The sequence below is a fragment of the Haemaphysalis longicornis genome, unplaced genomic scaffold (genome assembly GCF_048455015.1).
Source record: "Haemaphysalis longicornis isolate Haplotype H1 unplaced genomic scaffold, Haemaphysalis longicornis Haplotype H1 scaffold_10, whole genome shotgun sequence".
NCBI classification, from domain to species: domain Eukaryota; kingdom Metazoa; phylum Arthropoda; class Arachnida; order Ixodida; family Ixodidae; genus Haemaphysalis; species Haemaphysalis longicornis.
In genome coordinates, this window is record NW_027526204.1 from 75999779 (window position 1) to 76014338 (window position 14560).

The following is a 14560-nucleotide window of genomic DNA, read 5'->3' on the forward strand; positions in this document are numbered from 1 at the left end:
GCAAAGATCAGGCGGATGAGCGGAATGCAGTTTGTACCGTGCAGAGTGCACCTTTGTACCCTGCAGAGTGCACCAGGGTGCACTCCGCTCTTCAAACAGGCCACGATTTTAAAATGGGTCAGAGATAGGCAAGAAAGGTAGATTGCGGAGACTTAATTCATTCACAAGGCGGGAAACAAGTGCAACAGTACACCGTCGGTCGCATTATCACTTCAATAATTTCAGTTCTTAGATGGACACGTGTAGGATTGCACACGTTGTTGGTGTTCCGTTTTCATGACGTCAGAACTGTGCATTTAACCGAAGGTCTTTCACTAATAAAGGTTTGTTGGAAGGGGCGCCTTGTCTGCGTCTACGTGTTTCTGCTGGTCCCCGTTGTTTAGCGCCTCATATTATTCAGTATGTTCAACCAACCAGCCAGCTTATGTAACCGAGCATCGAGAACCTGCGGCCCATTTTGCTAACGTCGTCCGTGGGGAAGGTCCTCTAGCGCGTGCTGAGGAACAGGTGGCAGGGCTACCTCGAAGAATAGGGGCTGTATCCGAAAACGATGACCCGGACACGATGATAGGGATGATCGGACACGGAGAGAGGCTTGATCACCCACGACGCGATGCTATACCTGAAGCAAAAAAATCATGCAGGACGATTTAAGGGACACCAGGGTGATACTGGGCCTCGACCTCCAGAGCGCCTTCGACCGAGTGAGACACTCGGCCATCCTGGCGCAAATGTCACGGCTCAACATAGGAGAGCGAGGTTACAAGTACATCAAGGACTTCCTGTGGTGTCCCAAGATCGAGCTACACGCGGGAGAGATCGATTTACCAGAACGAGACGTAGGCAGCGTGGGCATGCCTCAAGGGTCGGTGATCTCGCCGCAGCTGTTTGATATTGTCATGATCCGAGTCGACGAAGCAGTGTCGAGCGTCGAAGGCGTATGACACACCATTTATGCAGACGACATCAACCTATGGATGGCCGGAGCCCAGACAAAGCATCGAGATAAGGTTGTAGAAGGCGATCTCGGCCATGGAAGACCGGTTGGACGCAAAGTCAGAGCTCATGGTATACTCGCCTCACAAGGTGGGTTGGCAGCGCTGCCCCCGAGGGAGTGCGATCGCCTGGAGCTGACCACAAAGACGGGACAGCGAATCCCCGAAGTGTCAGAGACTAGGATGCTGGGCATAGTGATCAACGGCAATGGGAACAAAAAGAACCTGTGAAGAAATTGGCGACCAAAACGGCAAGTACCTGCGCCTACTCCAGCGCGTATCGACAAAAAGACGGCATGCGCGAAGAGGGGCTCACGAGACTGGTGCAGTCTTTCGCAATCAGCCACGTGGCATACACGGCGGCGTACCACATGTGGACGAAGACCGTCAAGGCCAAGATCGACATCCTGATCCGAAGAATGCATAAACGGGCACTAGGACTGAACGAATCGACGAACACAGAACGACTGCCAAAACTGGGCGTCCACAATACGATGGATGAGCTCATCGAGGCCAGCTAGAAACACACTCAGAACGACTGGCAGCGACCAAGATGGCTAGAGCCATCCCCGAGATCCTAGGCTACGACTTCCAGATCACGGCAAGACAACTCGGAGACCTAGACTAGAAGGGGCCGAAGAACGTCCTTGTGAGTCCTATCCCAAAGAACAAGCACCCAGAACTCAATCAAGAACGAAGGCGCGCAAAGGCCAAATACATAATCGAACAGTGCAGTAACGACCCGCAAACACGGTACGTCGATGCGGCAGACTATGGCCAAGGCAAGTATGCGATGGCAAGTATAAACGGAAGAACGGGAAGGGTGGCCAATTCAGCTAGCGCAACGTGCGTGAACGCCACGAAGGCAGAAGCGATCGTCATAGCCTTGGCGATGCCTAAGCTGGTTGGGACAGGATCCCGAGCGACTAGCAAGAGGCCATCCGCAACCTGGCGAATGGCGGAGTGAACGGTAAGGCAGCCAAGGTCATCGAAGAAACAGGTGTCCAGGAAAAAAGAATAGTAAACATCAGATGTCTCCCGGGTCACGCTGGCGAATTCTCCCCGTACGCACCGAACCACAGCAAAACGGCCCAAAGGGAGGCGCGCACAATAACACACCGCGACCCTAGCGTGGGGTGTCGTCCCGAGTTGGCATGGTGGGTGGAGATTAGAGACAGAGCCAGGGGTTAACGAAGCGCTTAAGAACATGCGGCTGACGAGAAGAGGGTATCCGCCGCCCCACCGAGCGCTTGGTCACGAAGAGGCAACGGCTCTCAGAAGACTACAAATGGCGTCGGTCACGTCACCGGCCGCGCTAAACCATATGTACCCAAGCGAATACCAATATGCCCAATGCAGCGTATATGAGAAAGGGCCGAACCGGCGACACCCAGACGGCGCAAATTTCGAAGAATTACCTTCAGTACTCCAAAGAGCCATCGAGTCAACTAACAAGGCAGATCAAGCGCGGGCCATCCAGCCGGTCTTTATTCCGCTCTAAAGGCACGGGCTCCGCAAAGGGGCTAGTGCGACGGTGGGCCATGGCGGGCAGTGTGGTAACAGACTCCAGCGCAATGTTGGTTGTATTGAAATAATATCATTGCCAGTCCAGCCTTATCTTGAGCAATTGGCTTAGCTTAAAAGATTTTCTGGTCATTCAAAATTTGCAGAGTGGAATGGCTAATAATTTTTCTATGCCATGTCTTTAGGGCGCGATCGTTCCAAGAGCGAGACGTACGTGTGTGTTAATTTCTTTTTATGACCTCAAATGAAGCGTCCCAATGGTCTATGTGCTTTCGAAAATACATTACGAAGTGCTAGACCTTATAGAACTCGCGTTTTATCTATAACAGGCACTTTAAAAAGGGACCGGCTGCGGCGCAGGTTCTAGGAGACAGATCGGGCGAAGACATTCGAAACGTAAGGCGGGAGCGAATCGCCAAACAGTGTCAAGCGGCAAGATTACGAAGCTCTCAGAAAAAGCGATGTGGAAGAAAGCGTGTCAGTGATTGAACTAGAGATTAATGCCTTTGCTTTGCAGCCTTTCAGAAAGGCTCAGGTTCCCTCGCACTGTCCTGCGACAGCGCGTTTGTGGCGATGGCACTACGCTGCTGTCGTAATCGCTGATTTTATTGCAGATATTTCGGGACTGAAGAGGCAAAGGGGTTAGGTGTTTCGTGTTAGATGAATATGGCTTTTGATGCTACACCGCTCCGGTCGAAACGCCCACAAAGATTAATGGTGTCATCTCCAGGGGCAGACGGTTACATTTGTTTCGGAATACTGGAGACCAATGGGGCACAGCAGCAAGACGTAACATGCGTGAACTCCCTCATGCAGACCCTGCAAGGTCACTCAGTACTTATTGGTGGAGACTTTAACGCTTGGCTCACCGCATGGGGATATCCCCGCAACAAAATCAGAGGAACCCAGCTGCTTGCTGCTATGCGGCATACACGCCTAAAACTCTTCAACGTCCCTGAAGTCCCTACGCACATATCAGTGTTCGTGTCGCAGCGAGACACGACACCGGACTTCACTTGGGCTTCTCCCAACCTTGGAGGCATTTGCAGACCAGACAAGACCCACTGAGAATTGAGCAACTGCCAATATGGATAAAACTTCAAGCATTGCAAGCGATACCAGAGAAACGATAGACCACTTTCGTAAAATGGGATAAGTTTCGCACCATTCTAAATGAAACCGATCCGGCAGATCCTATCTACAGGCGCTTTGGTAGTGCTCTACGGGAAGCCAAAAAAAAATCTGTTCTATCCAGATACGGTGCACCCACCCCCGACCTACATATGCTAAATCTATGTGCAAGCCGTGAGGAAGCGTTCCAGAAATTTCACAAAGCAGGGCGGACACCTCTGCGTAGATGGCGCCTTACCCAAGCGACTGCGAAGTCACGTCAACGCTCCTTGCAGCTCTCCCGGGATAACTGGCATCGGCACTGTGCCTCCTTCAATGCGCAGACCGGGCTCAGCAAAGTCTGAACAACATATCGCGGCATGCAGGACAAAAGAAAGAACAAAACGGCGAGCCAGAACATAGCTCTTCGACTGGGCATCACAGAGACCAATCTTGTGATCTTGCGGCCAACTTTTCTTTCAACAACCCCCGCTTAAGGTGAAGCCAAGAGCGCCGGTTATCCCACGCATGAGGCCTACTGAAATGAAAACCAGTCTAAATGACCCATTTACAATGGCCGAACTTCTATCAGCTCTTCAGGAAACCAAAATAACCAGCGCACCTTGTCCGGATGGGATCACTTATGCGGCCTATCGCAACTTGCCTGAAGTGCACAAGGAGAACCTCGACTGGCTCAATGCTATCTGAAAATCTTCTGTGCTGCCTAGTGAGTGGAAGGCATCGTGGGTGGTACCCATTCCAAAGCCTGGCAAGCCACTCAGGCAAATAAAGAATCTGAGACGGAGTTTTTTATTTCTATTATAATGAAACTTATGGAGAGAATGGTTCTCGCACAAATTCAATGACATTTAGAAACAACAGGCCAACTGCATCCACGTAAAACTGGGTTCCGGAGGCGCCTTTCTACTCTAGACAGCTTATAATGCTGTCCGAAGATGTTATAGGTAGCACCTCCTCATGTGATCCCCGTCTAGTGGTAGCTATCGACGTTAAAAAAGCATTCGACTCCCTACTTCATCAGGCAGTTATTCGAGGCGCATGCAACCGGGGGCTGGACGGAAAGCCACTCGGCTTTGTGCAAGATTTCCTGCGAGACCGCCACTATCAAGTACATGTTGGTGACACCCTCGGCCCCAAAGCAGCAAACTGCGACGGAGTACCTGAAGGTTCAGTCTTATCGCCAGCAATATTTAATATCGTCATGGCTGACCTTCCCCCACTCCTGGAGTAGATTGAAGGCTTACGTTTCACGATAAATGATGATGACATCACGCTTTGGACGAAGCGAGGCTCGATAGGCAAACAAGAACAAGCAATGCAGCAAAGTCTGAACACAATTTCTTCTTTCTTAACAGAGGTAGGACTCGCTGCATCTCCAGAGAAGACTGTTTTTGTAGTGGTGGCAAACAAACGTCTACACAAACAAGACATACGCAGCCAGTTTAAGCTAACCATGAATGGAGTGCAAATCCCTGAGCGACCTACTGTCCGGATTCTCGGACTTGATATACACGAGGATGGGGGAGCCACCACGTGGCTCAAGAAATTTACCGCTACGTGGAAAAGCACCCTTGACCTGATCCGTTCGGTTACTTCAAAGAAGTGGGGTGCCGATAGACGCGTTCTTCGCAATTTTGTTCCATAGTGCGTGCGCCACAAATGGCATTAAAAGCGTATGCATGAAAATAAAACAAAAAAGAACTGATACAGATCACGTCCAACCCATTCGAACCTTAGCACAACCAGAAAATATCTTTGTATCGGCACAGTAATGCGTATAGGCTATTTTGCAGTCCTTAGTGGCTGCTGAGCACTGCATAGCTGTCGAGAAATTGACTCCACTTTGTCTATTCACTTCAGACAACGGTACATTCCACCGACGTTGCACCTGATATCTACAAACCGAAAGAGATAAATCAGGAACACCGTAGCGGTGTCAACAAGTTTCTAGCACAAAGGGCGATGATAATGTAAAGAACAAAGGTGTTTATGGTGTCCATGTCTGCATACCGCCTCTATCAAATTTTGACATCTCTTCATCAAGCTGCCAATACAATATATAAGTAGGTTTGCAGGAACTCACTGCGTACACACAGGGTTTAGAATTTGATAGTCAACATGCAGTCCGTCGGCTGGAAAGGGGTTTTATTTCAGTGCGCAGCAGTACTGTCGTTGTACGCCTGGCTAGGACCACACACGATTGCATCATCGGGAACTCTACCTGGTAAGCAGATGCATGTTCAGTGTAAGCTTTCCTCAAAAATGCTTTGATGGCGGCCGTTCTGAATACCTTAATAAAAGCAAAGCTCTCTAGCTATACCAACCAACGGTTCTTTTGTGGCGTGCGGGAGAACAAAATCCCCAACCTAGAGGAGGCAGCGTAGGGAGGAGGGGAGACGGTGGAGGGTTTCACTTACGGAGCACACTGTAGATGGCGCGGCGAATTTACCCGGCGTTTCCCGCACGGAAGTGCCTGCTCGCCGGCGGCAGTGTCGGCGGTACGGCGTTGTCGTCTGCTTTAGTGACGGTTGTTTGGGCTGTTTTGGTGCAGCTTCGCGTCCAAAGCGCGCTGCCTTCGCATGGCTTGATTAACTTCTTCGACAGCACCTCAAGGGTAACCCGCACCCAAGAAAATTAAGGTTTCGTACCGGAAGGTTTCGTACCGGAAATATGCGATAAGGTTTGGTTTACAGGGCCGGAAAACAAAATGTACAAACCACGTATAGACACCTTACCGCTAGAGAAACGCTACGTTTTGCGTACTGCTTGCCACAAATGGGACTAGATTTTCTTAATTGATTAATACGGATTAGGTTGTGTTTTAGGAGGTATTACCAAAGGCGAAAACAACAACTGGTTCTGATAAGTAGCGATACATCATCGTGCAGTGCAGTAACGACCCGCAAACACGGTACGTCGATGCGGCAGACTATGGCTAAGGCAAGTGTGCGATGGCAAGCATAAATGGAAGAACAGGAAGGGTGGCCAATTCAGCTAGCGCAACGTGCGTGAACGCCACCAAGGCAGAAGCGATCGCCATAGCCTTGGCGATGCCCGAATCCTGTTGGGATCGGATCCTGAGCGACTAGCAAGAGGCCATCCGCAACCTGGCGATTGGCGAAGTGAGCGGCAGGGCAGCCAAGGTCATCAAACAACAGGTTTCCAGGTAGAAAGAATAGTAAACATCAGATGTCTCCCGGGTCCCTGGAGACATCAGATGTCTCCCTGAAGGGTAATGTGTAGTGACCACCGTATGGTAAGATCTCGAATTAGGCTCGATTTGAGGAGGGACCGCAACAAGCTAGTACGAAGGAAGCCGATAAATGAGCTAACATATAAGACGTAAAGCAGAAGAATTCAGGATCGCGCTGCAGAACCGATATTCAGCTCTTAACAATGAAGCCGAACTTACGACACAGGAAGCCAGCGACAACCTTACACTCATTATCACGGAGTGTGCAGTAAAAGTCGGGGGCTCTATGGCTAGACAGGATACTGGTAAACTTTCACAGGAGACGAAATAGATAATTAGGAAACGGCAAACCATGACAATCTCTACCGCAGCTGACAGAATAGAACTACCGGAGCTTTCGAAGTTGATCAATAAGCGTAAGACAGCTGACATATGGAAGTATAATATGGAGAGGATCGAATACGCTGTAAAGAACGGAGGTAGGCTGAAAGCTGTGAAGAGGCGTCTTGGCGTGATGAAAAATCAGATGTATGCACTTAAAGATAAGCAATCAATGTCATCACAAATAGAGATAAAATAGTCACAGTGGCCGAGGAGTGTTTTAGGGACCTGTACAGTAGCCGGGGCATCCAGGATAATGCCTAACAAGACAGTAGTTCCGAAGACATAGACATGCCACCAGTAACGACCGAAGAAGTAAGGAAGGCTTTGAAAGAAATGAAAGGGGCCAAAGCACCTGGTGAGGATCAGATAACAGCAGACCTCTTGAAAGATGGCGGAGAAATTGTACTTGAAAAACTAGCAAACCTGTATACGCAATGCCTAATGACCGCAAGTGTACCGGAATCTTGGAAGAACGCGAACATCATCCTAATTAATTAGAAAGGCGACATGAAGCACTTGAAAAATTACAGTCCGATCAGCTTACTGTCAGTCGTCTACAAGGTACTTACCAAGCTAATCGGTAACAGAATTTCTGCAACCTTAGATTTCAGTCAACCTAAAGAACAAGCAGGGTTCCGTAAAGGTTATGCAACAATGCACCATATTCACACGATACATCAGGTGTTAGAGAAGTGCGCATAGAATACTACACCCCTATATATAGCCTTCATAGATTATGAGAAAGCATTTGACTCGGTCGAAGCCCTAGCAGTCATTCAGGTATTACAGAGCCAGGGGGCAGATGAGCATTATGTAAGAATACCAGAGGATATCTACAATGGGTCCGCAGCTACCATCATCCTCCATAAGGAGAGCAGTAAAATAGCTATAAGGAAGGGTGTAAGACAAGGAGACACAATCTCTCCAATGTTATTCACAGCATGTTTACAAGAAGTATTCAGAATGTTGGATTGGGAACAGGTGGGAGTTAAAGTTGACGTAGAATACCTCAGTAACCTCAGATTTGCTGATGACGTTGCCTTGCTAAGTACCTCGGGGGACGAATTGCAAAGCATGCTTTCCTCACTGGACGAACAGAGTAGAACCGTGGGCCTGAAAATGAATATGCAGAAAACTAAAGTAATGATCAATAACCTCGGCACAGCACAGCAGTTTGAGGTAGGTTGCGAGGCAGTGGAAGTGGTGAGCGAATATATCTATTTAGGCCAAGTTGTGACCCCAGATCCCAACCATGAGGCAGAGATAATTAGAAGGATAAGAATGGGGTGGGGTGGATATGGCAGACATTCTAAGATAATGAATAGCAGCCTACCATTGTCGCTGAAGAAGAAAGTGTATGACAGCTGCATTTTACCGGTACTCACCTACGGAGAAGAAACCTGGAGGCTCACTAAGAGGGTTCAACTTAAATTGAGAACGACTCAGCGTGCAATGGGGCGGAAAATGATAGGTGTAACATTAAGGGACAAGAAGAGGGCGGAGTGGGTCAGGGAACAAACGCGTGTTAAGGACATATTAGTAGAAATTAAGAAAATGAAACGGACGTTGGCAGGGCATGTAATGCGATGGCGAGATAACCACTGGTCATTAAGGGTAACAGAGTGAATCCCTAGAGAAGGCAAGCGTTGCAGATTATTGACAAGAAGTTAGAAACCCTCACGCGTTATTTTAATTGGTTGAATGTAATCTTTGTTGAGAACAGGAGCGTTCGGAACGTCGGTTTGGTCTTCCCGGGTGATAATGGATGGAAAAAATGTGTTAAATGCTAAGGTCCCATGACGGTCTTAGAGGGGAGCATGGTTATCATCTAGCAAGGAAATAGGTTGAACATCGTGTTCCGGGTATGTTAGTTTCCAAAACTTCCTAGATTTTTATTTATGAAGGGAAGGCCCATAATTAGAAGAATACTTTTGTTCTGCGGAATTATTCGTGGAACAGGAAGGATTTCATAAACATTTGCACGCCTGCCACGCCGAGGACGTACCAAGTCGTTTTGCCGCGCGGTAGAGACGTTTCTTTTTATTTCTGTGCTGTCGGATGGATTTATTCGAATGGATTTGGTGGTTTTATAATTTTTGACCGAAACAAGGGGAATGTACCGATCTGCTAGCACACATAATTCGTCTCTGTAGAGCACCCAGTTATAATTGACGTTACGGCTGAAAAGGATATCAGGAATATCTCATTGTAGATGGTTTCTAGTTCGGCATTGATTTTGCTGTAGTTAGCTTTAGGGTAGTCACGGATTTTTTTCTTTTCAATGCCAGTCAAAGGTAGTCCAATGCTAAGGTTTACTTGAAGAAGGCTATGATGGCTGAATCCATCAATGTGCACTGCCGTATCAACTGTTTCAGGAGCACTGGTGAGAATTAGGTCGAGGATGTTAGAACCGCGAGTGGGCGGATTCACCATTTAGGATAAGGTAAAGTCTATGGTTAGGTAGATAAATTCTGTAGGCACGCGGCAAGGGGAAGACGACTGGGTTCAGTCGATCGCGGGAAAATTGAAATCGCCAAGGATATAGATAGAATCGGTGTGGCTGAGATGATGGTTTCAGTGATGCTACTGCGCAGTTCTTTCAAAAACGAATGGATACAGTCAGAAGGCCGGTAACAATTTCCGGTGAGCTGTGTGGCGGACTTAGTTATGCAAACTACCCAGATAATTTCCATGTTAGAGTGTAGTTTATTGGCATAGGATTGCAGAGTTTTTTTTTACTGCGAGAACTCCTCCGCCCCACCTGTTAGTACGGTCATTTTGGTAAATGTTGAAACTGCTACGATCAGGGAGAACTTTGTCATTGGTTACGTCAGGATACAGCCAGGTTTTGGTAAGGGCAAGAATATCGCAGTCGCAATCGTATAGGAAGGAACATAACAATTCGCGTTTTGCCATTAGGCTGCGGATGTTAGTAGAGGATAGCGATAATGTGGGGAGGACTTGAATGAGCGAAGTCATATTCCGATCTTGCACTTTACTTATCTGCTAGCTAGCACGGCACCACCAGTGGTGACGTCATAAATGTAAGCCTGCTTGTTAATGTGCAGGCGGTCAACTGAAACTTTGAAAGGCTTGTTCTGAGATTTACAAAGCTCACCAACCTACGTCTTGCCTGTTCACAACAGTTAGCAGTTGGCAGTTAGCAGTTAACTGTTCGCAACAGTTAGCACAGGAGAGTTTAAGAACAATCTTTTCCACAGAAGCTGCACATGACGTCCCGAGTAGAAGATTTGGCAGCTGAAACTTACCTTACAGAGGACATTACTGCGATTGCGGAAAGTACTAAAACAAAGCAATGCCTGTACACCAGAATGAACAGCAGATAGCTGTGTGTAAACACTGCTCCAACAGAGGGACACAATTTCTCGGAATTTATTGGGCTATATAAAATTTTGTCCATGCTTATTGCCACATTGCTTATTCACATCGCTTATCGCAATGTGAATTTGACCGCAAGGTCAAAAACTATTTGGCAACAGTAGATAGATTCCTGCTCCTACTGAGGCTGTAGTACATGCTTCTTGTGGTCAGAGTGGTGTTGCTTACAATAGTGTTGTAACCATGTGAATTTGATATGCGTTTTTCACAAAATTAAATTTTTGAGCAAAATGCGGAACAAAATATTTTGGTGATGTTCGAAGCACTTAGCAGAGTTTCGCTTAAGAACTATCTCGTCCATAGAAACTATACATCTTTTCCCAAGTGGAAGATAAGATAGATGAAACTTTCCTTACAGAGGAGACTACATCAACTGCGGAAACAACAGAGTTCCTGAGCGTGTCCACCAAAAATGAAAGCACAGATCTGTTTGTAACAACTGCCCCTCAATCAGGTATGCAGAATATCGGCATTGGTTGGGATATTTTGAATAGTGTCCGTGCCCAGCTCCACGTCACTGGTGCCATTAGGGGTTGGTGAAAAAAGATTAGGAAATATAGTTCCACGCACACTTTCTGCCAGTATAAATACTGCAGCAGACGCTGCTTTCCGTCAGGGTAGTTTTGCTCACACTTCTGTGGTGACCATGTGAATGTGATACGCGTTTTTCAAAAATACATTTTGTGCGGCAAAATGCAATATTGTAAGTTTAGTTACGTTCGAATCACCTAACTCTGGATGATTTAAGAAAACCTCTTCCACAGGCACCAGACAACTTTCTCCAAATAGAAGATATCCCTCTCCAAACAGAAGATATAAAAGCTGAAATTGTGTTTACAGAGTAGAGTACAATCAGGGCGCAAAACAGTTTCCATTGCCATGTAGTTGCGACCATGTGAATCTGATACGCGTTTTAACAGCTGATTCATTTACGGGCTCGCAATACCCCGCGATGATGCCTCTCGTGCCAGGTCAGGATGGTGGCTTGCGAAGGTACCCCGCTGGGCCGACAGATGGCTCCACCGCCCTGACGGTCGTTCATGCGCGTGGAGGAAAGATAAGGTTCGGAGAGGCCCTGACGTCACGTTTGGGAAGCCGCGCCAGTCATGTCGATGAGCCCACTGAACCGAGCACTCTTCCCTATTCTCCTCGGCTGCTTCCGGTTAGATAACAGCTTTGCGGTGCGGGCGGCTCGCGAAAGCGAGCGCTGATGACGGGAGCAGTGTTTGGGGGCGTACATCACGGCGGTCATTGCGTGCTACATCTCAGCTGCGATGAATTTCACTTCACTTCACAACGAAGAAACATAAAGCGGGCAAAGCACTGACTGTGGCTCTTACAAACGCTAAGCGAAGAGGATTTTCCCGGCTTCCCGGCAGCCGCCGGCGGCGGCAGCGGCTCGCTCCGCCGATTTCGACGTGACGCCAGCGCCGCTGCGGCCAGGATACGATTTAAGAGCGCTTCCGACGGCGGAGTTTTCAAACCGACCTAACCCGAAAACGTTTGCCGTGAGGACTGCGCTGATTTCCAAGCTTAGAAAGGAAGGCACAGTCAAAGCGCCATAAAAAATTGTCAGTGGAAACCGCCCAAATTTGGCTGCTGCAGCCGTAAAGAAACAGGCAACACTGCCTATGGACTCATTAAAATGACGTTACTTCCATCACATTTTTTGCAAAGCATTGGGATGCTAGGGGCCTCTCTTGAGTATTCGTTCCTCCATGTTCATGCGGCATCTCGGCATACGACGCAGGGCTACATGCACCGATAAAATACCATGCCTCCGTCGAAGAGCTTCGATTTCGTATACAGACCGCGGCGATTGGCGTTGTGAGCGACTGCCACATCTGTCCGGGTGGGGCCGCCAGCGTGACGAGGACGCCTAATTTTAATGCTGCAGTGAAACAGAAGTTTGCCGTACAAGTACGCCACTCCTCCGGTCGCACTCGCTCACTGCCCGTCCGCCCCCTTCGAACGCTTCACGCGGTGCCAGAAATGCTCCCAGCACGATGCCAGGGCAGTCCATTGTGCGACCTTCATTCGTGAGCCGGGGCGCGCGGCGCTCTACCAACCAGTCTCCACGAATAAACTACCAGACCTCCGTGGGTCAACTTGCTGTACGTAATAACCTTGTGTGTGGCGCTTTCAGCGACACCTGCCGCTCCTTGAAATTGCCACCAGGTTGCGGAAGTCAGGTCTGCTCCTTCAGAATATTTCATATGCGTGGAACTGGCTTTGTTGTTTTTCCGAAAATAACATTTATTGAAGAAAAATGAGCGCCATAGTAACTGCAGTGACTTTCTCATCACTTGATAAGGATGGCTTATAACCAACAAAAAATATCCACAATTTCCGAATTTAAGATACAACAGCTAGCTGAAACTTCGCTTACAGATGAGACTACAACAAGTGCGGAAACAACAGAGTTGCCGAGCGTGTCCTCCAAAGAGTCCAGCACAGATCTGTTTGAAACAACTGCTCCACCAACAGGTACGCGAGGTATTGCTATACATTGGAGTATTTAAAATTGTCTTTGTGCCGGTCGGCATGGTACCATCATCCCAGCTCTATAGTGAAAATGACATAAAAATGTTGCAGCAGGTATTCTGGTCCTACATAGTAACTTTGTAATGTTCGCATCAATTAGCACAGGATTCCTTAAGGACAATCTCGGCCATAGGAACTAGACATTTTTTTCCAAGTGTAAGATAAGATAACTGAAACCTTCCTTACAGAGGAGAATACACCAACTGCGGAAACACGGAGTTCCTGATCGTGTTCGCCAGAAATCAAGGCACAGATCTGTTTCTAACAACTTCCCCTCCAACAGCTACGTAAGCTACCGGCATTGATTGGGATATTTGAAATAGCGTCTGTTCCCACCGCCACGTCACCGGCACTGTTACGGGTTGGTGAAAAACGATTAGGAAATGGAGTTGCACGCACGTTTTCTGCCGTACAAATACTCTAGCAGACGCTGCTTTCCGTCGGAGTGGTGTTCCTTACAATCCTGTTGTGACAATGTGATTGTGATACGCGATTTTCACAAAATTAATTTTTTTAGTCAACATGCAACATAGTAACTTTAGTTATATTAGCATCAACTAGCTCAGGATGCTTTAAATAATAACAATCACTTCCCAGGAACCAGACACCCCTTTCCAAGTAGAATACATAACAGCTGAAACTGTCTTTACAGAGGAGAGCATAACCTGGGCGGAAACAACGAAGTTTTGGGTGCCATCTAGTTGCGACCATGTCAAACTGATACGCTTTTTAGCAGCCGAACTGTTTACGGTCTCCTAGTACCCCGCGATGATGGCCCTCACGCCAGGGGAAAATGGAGGCTTTCGAAGGTATACCGCAGGGGCGACAGATGGTTCCACCACCTTGATGATCTTTCATGCGCAATCTCAGCATGCGGAGCGGGGTTGCATGCACCGAGAAACTACCAGACCGCCATGGGTCAGCTTCGCGTGCGTATAGACTCCGTGCACTGGTATGGTGGCGACACCGGTGCTGAACAACCAGTGCCACCTACGGCCACTCGCTACATTTATCGGATGGTGTTGACATCGTTTGCGCGCTGCCCCGCACTGGCCGTGCTAGGCTGCGATGAGTGAATGCTGAAAGCAGCGCGCTGGTTCTAACGGTTTTAGAGATATGAATTATTGGAACGTTTTTTAATAAGAAAACCGTAGAACGTGGTCGTCAGCTGTACGCCGAAATCAATGTTTACTGCGTCCGGGAAGGGCTAGCGAACGCTACAGAGCCGTCCTATGTTTCCAGCAATGGCATTAGCAACATAACAGGCGCGGTGACTGGGCTACGACTTAGTTAAAGGCGGGTACAATAAACGGCTGTGATTTATATTGTAAACACGCGGCTCACGCATCACTGCACTTTATTAAGAATTCGGTTAATCCAAGCGAAGTAG

At 48.1% G+C, this 14560-nt stretch overlaps 1 protein-coding gene across 3 annotated transcripts in view; it reads left to right on the forward strand.

Annotated features, from left to right (window-relative positions):
* The first annotated feature begins 5717 nt into the window (after positions 1-5717).
* The window catches only part of LOC144158801 (chitin deacetylase 7-like), a 32405-nt gene continuing 23562 nt past the window's right edge, over positions 5718-14560 (forward strand). For 2 of the 3 annotated variants that reach the window (XM_077689948.1, XM_077689947.1), the window contains exons 1-2: positions 5718-5874; positions 10985-11080. In XM_077689948.1, the coding sequence (XP_077546074.1) occupies positions 5769-5874; positions 10985-11080 (202 nt within the window). In that variant the 5' untranslated portion in view covers positions 5718-5768. The remainder of the gene's footprint in view (positions 5875-10984; positions 11081-14560) is intronic. The other variant, XM_077689949.1, reaches the window with a different exon arrangement.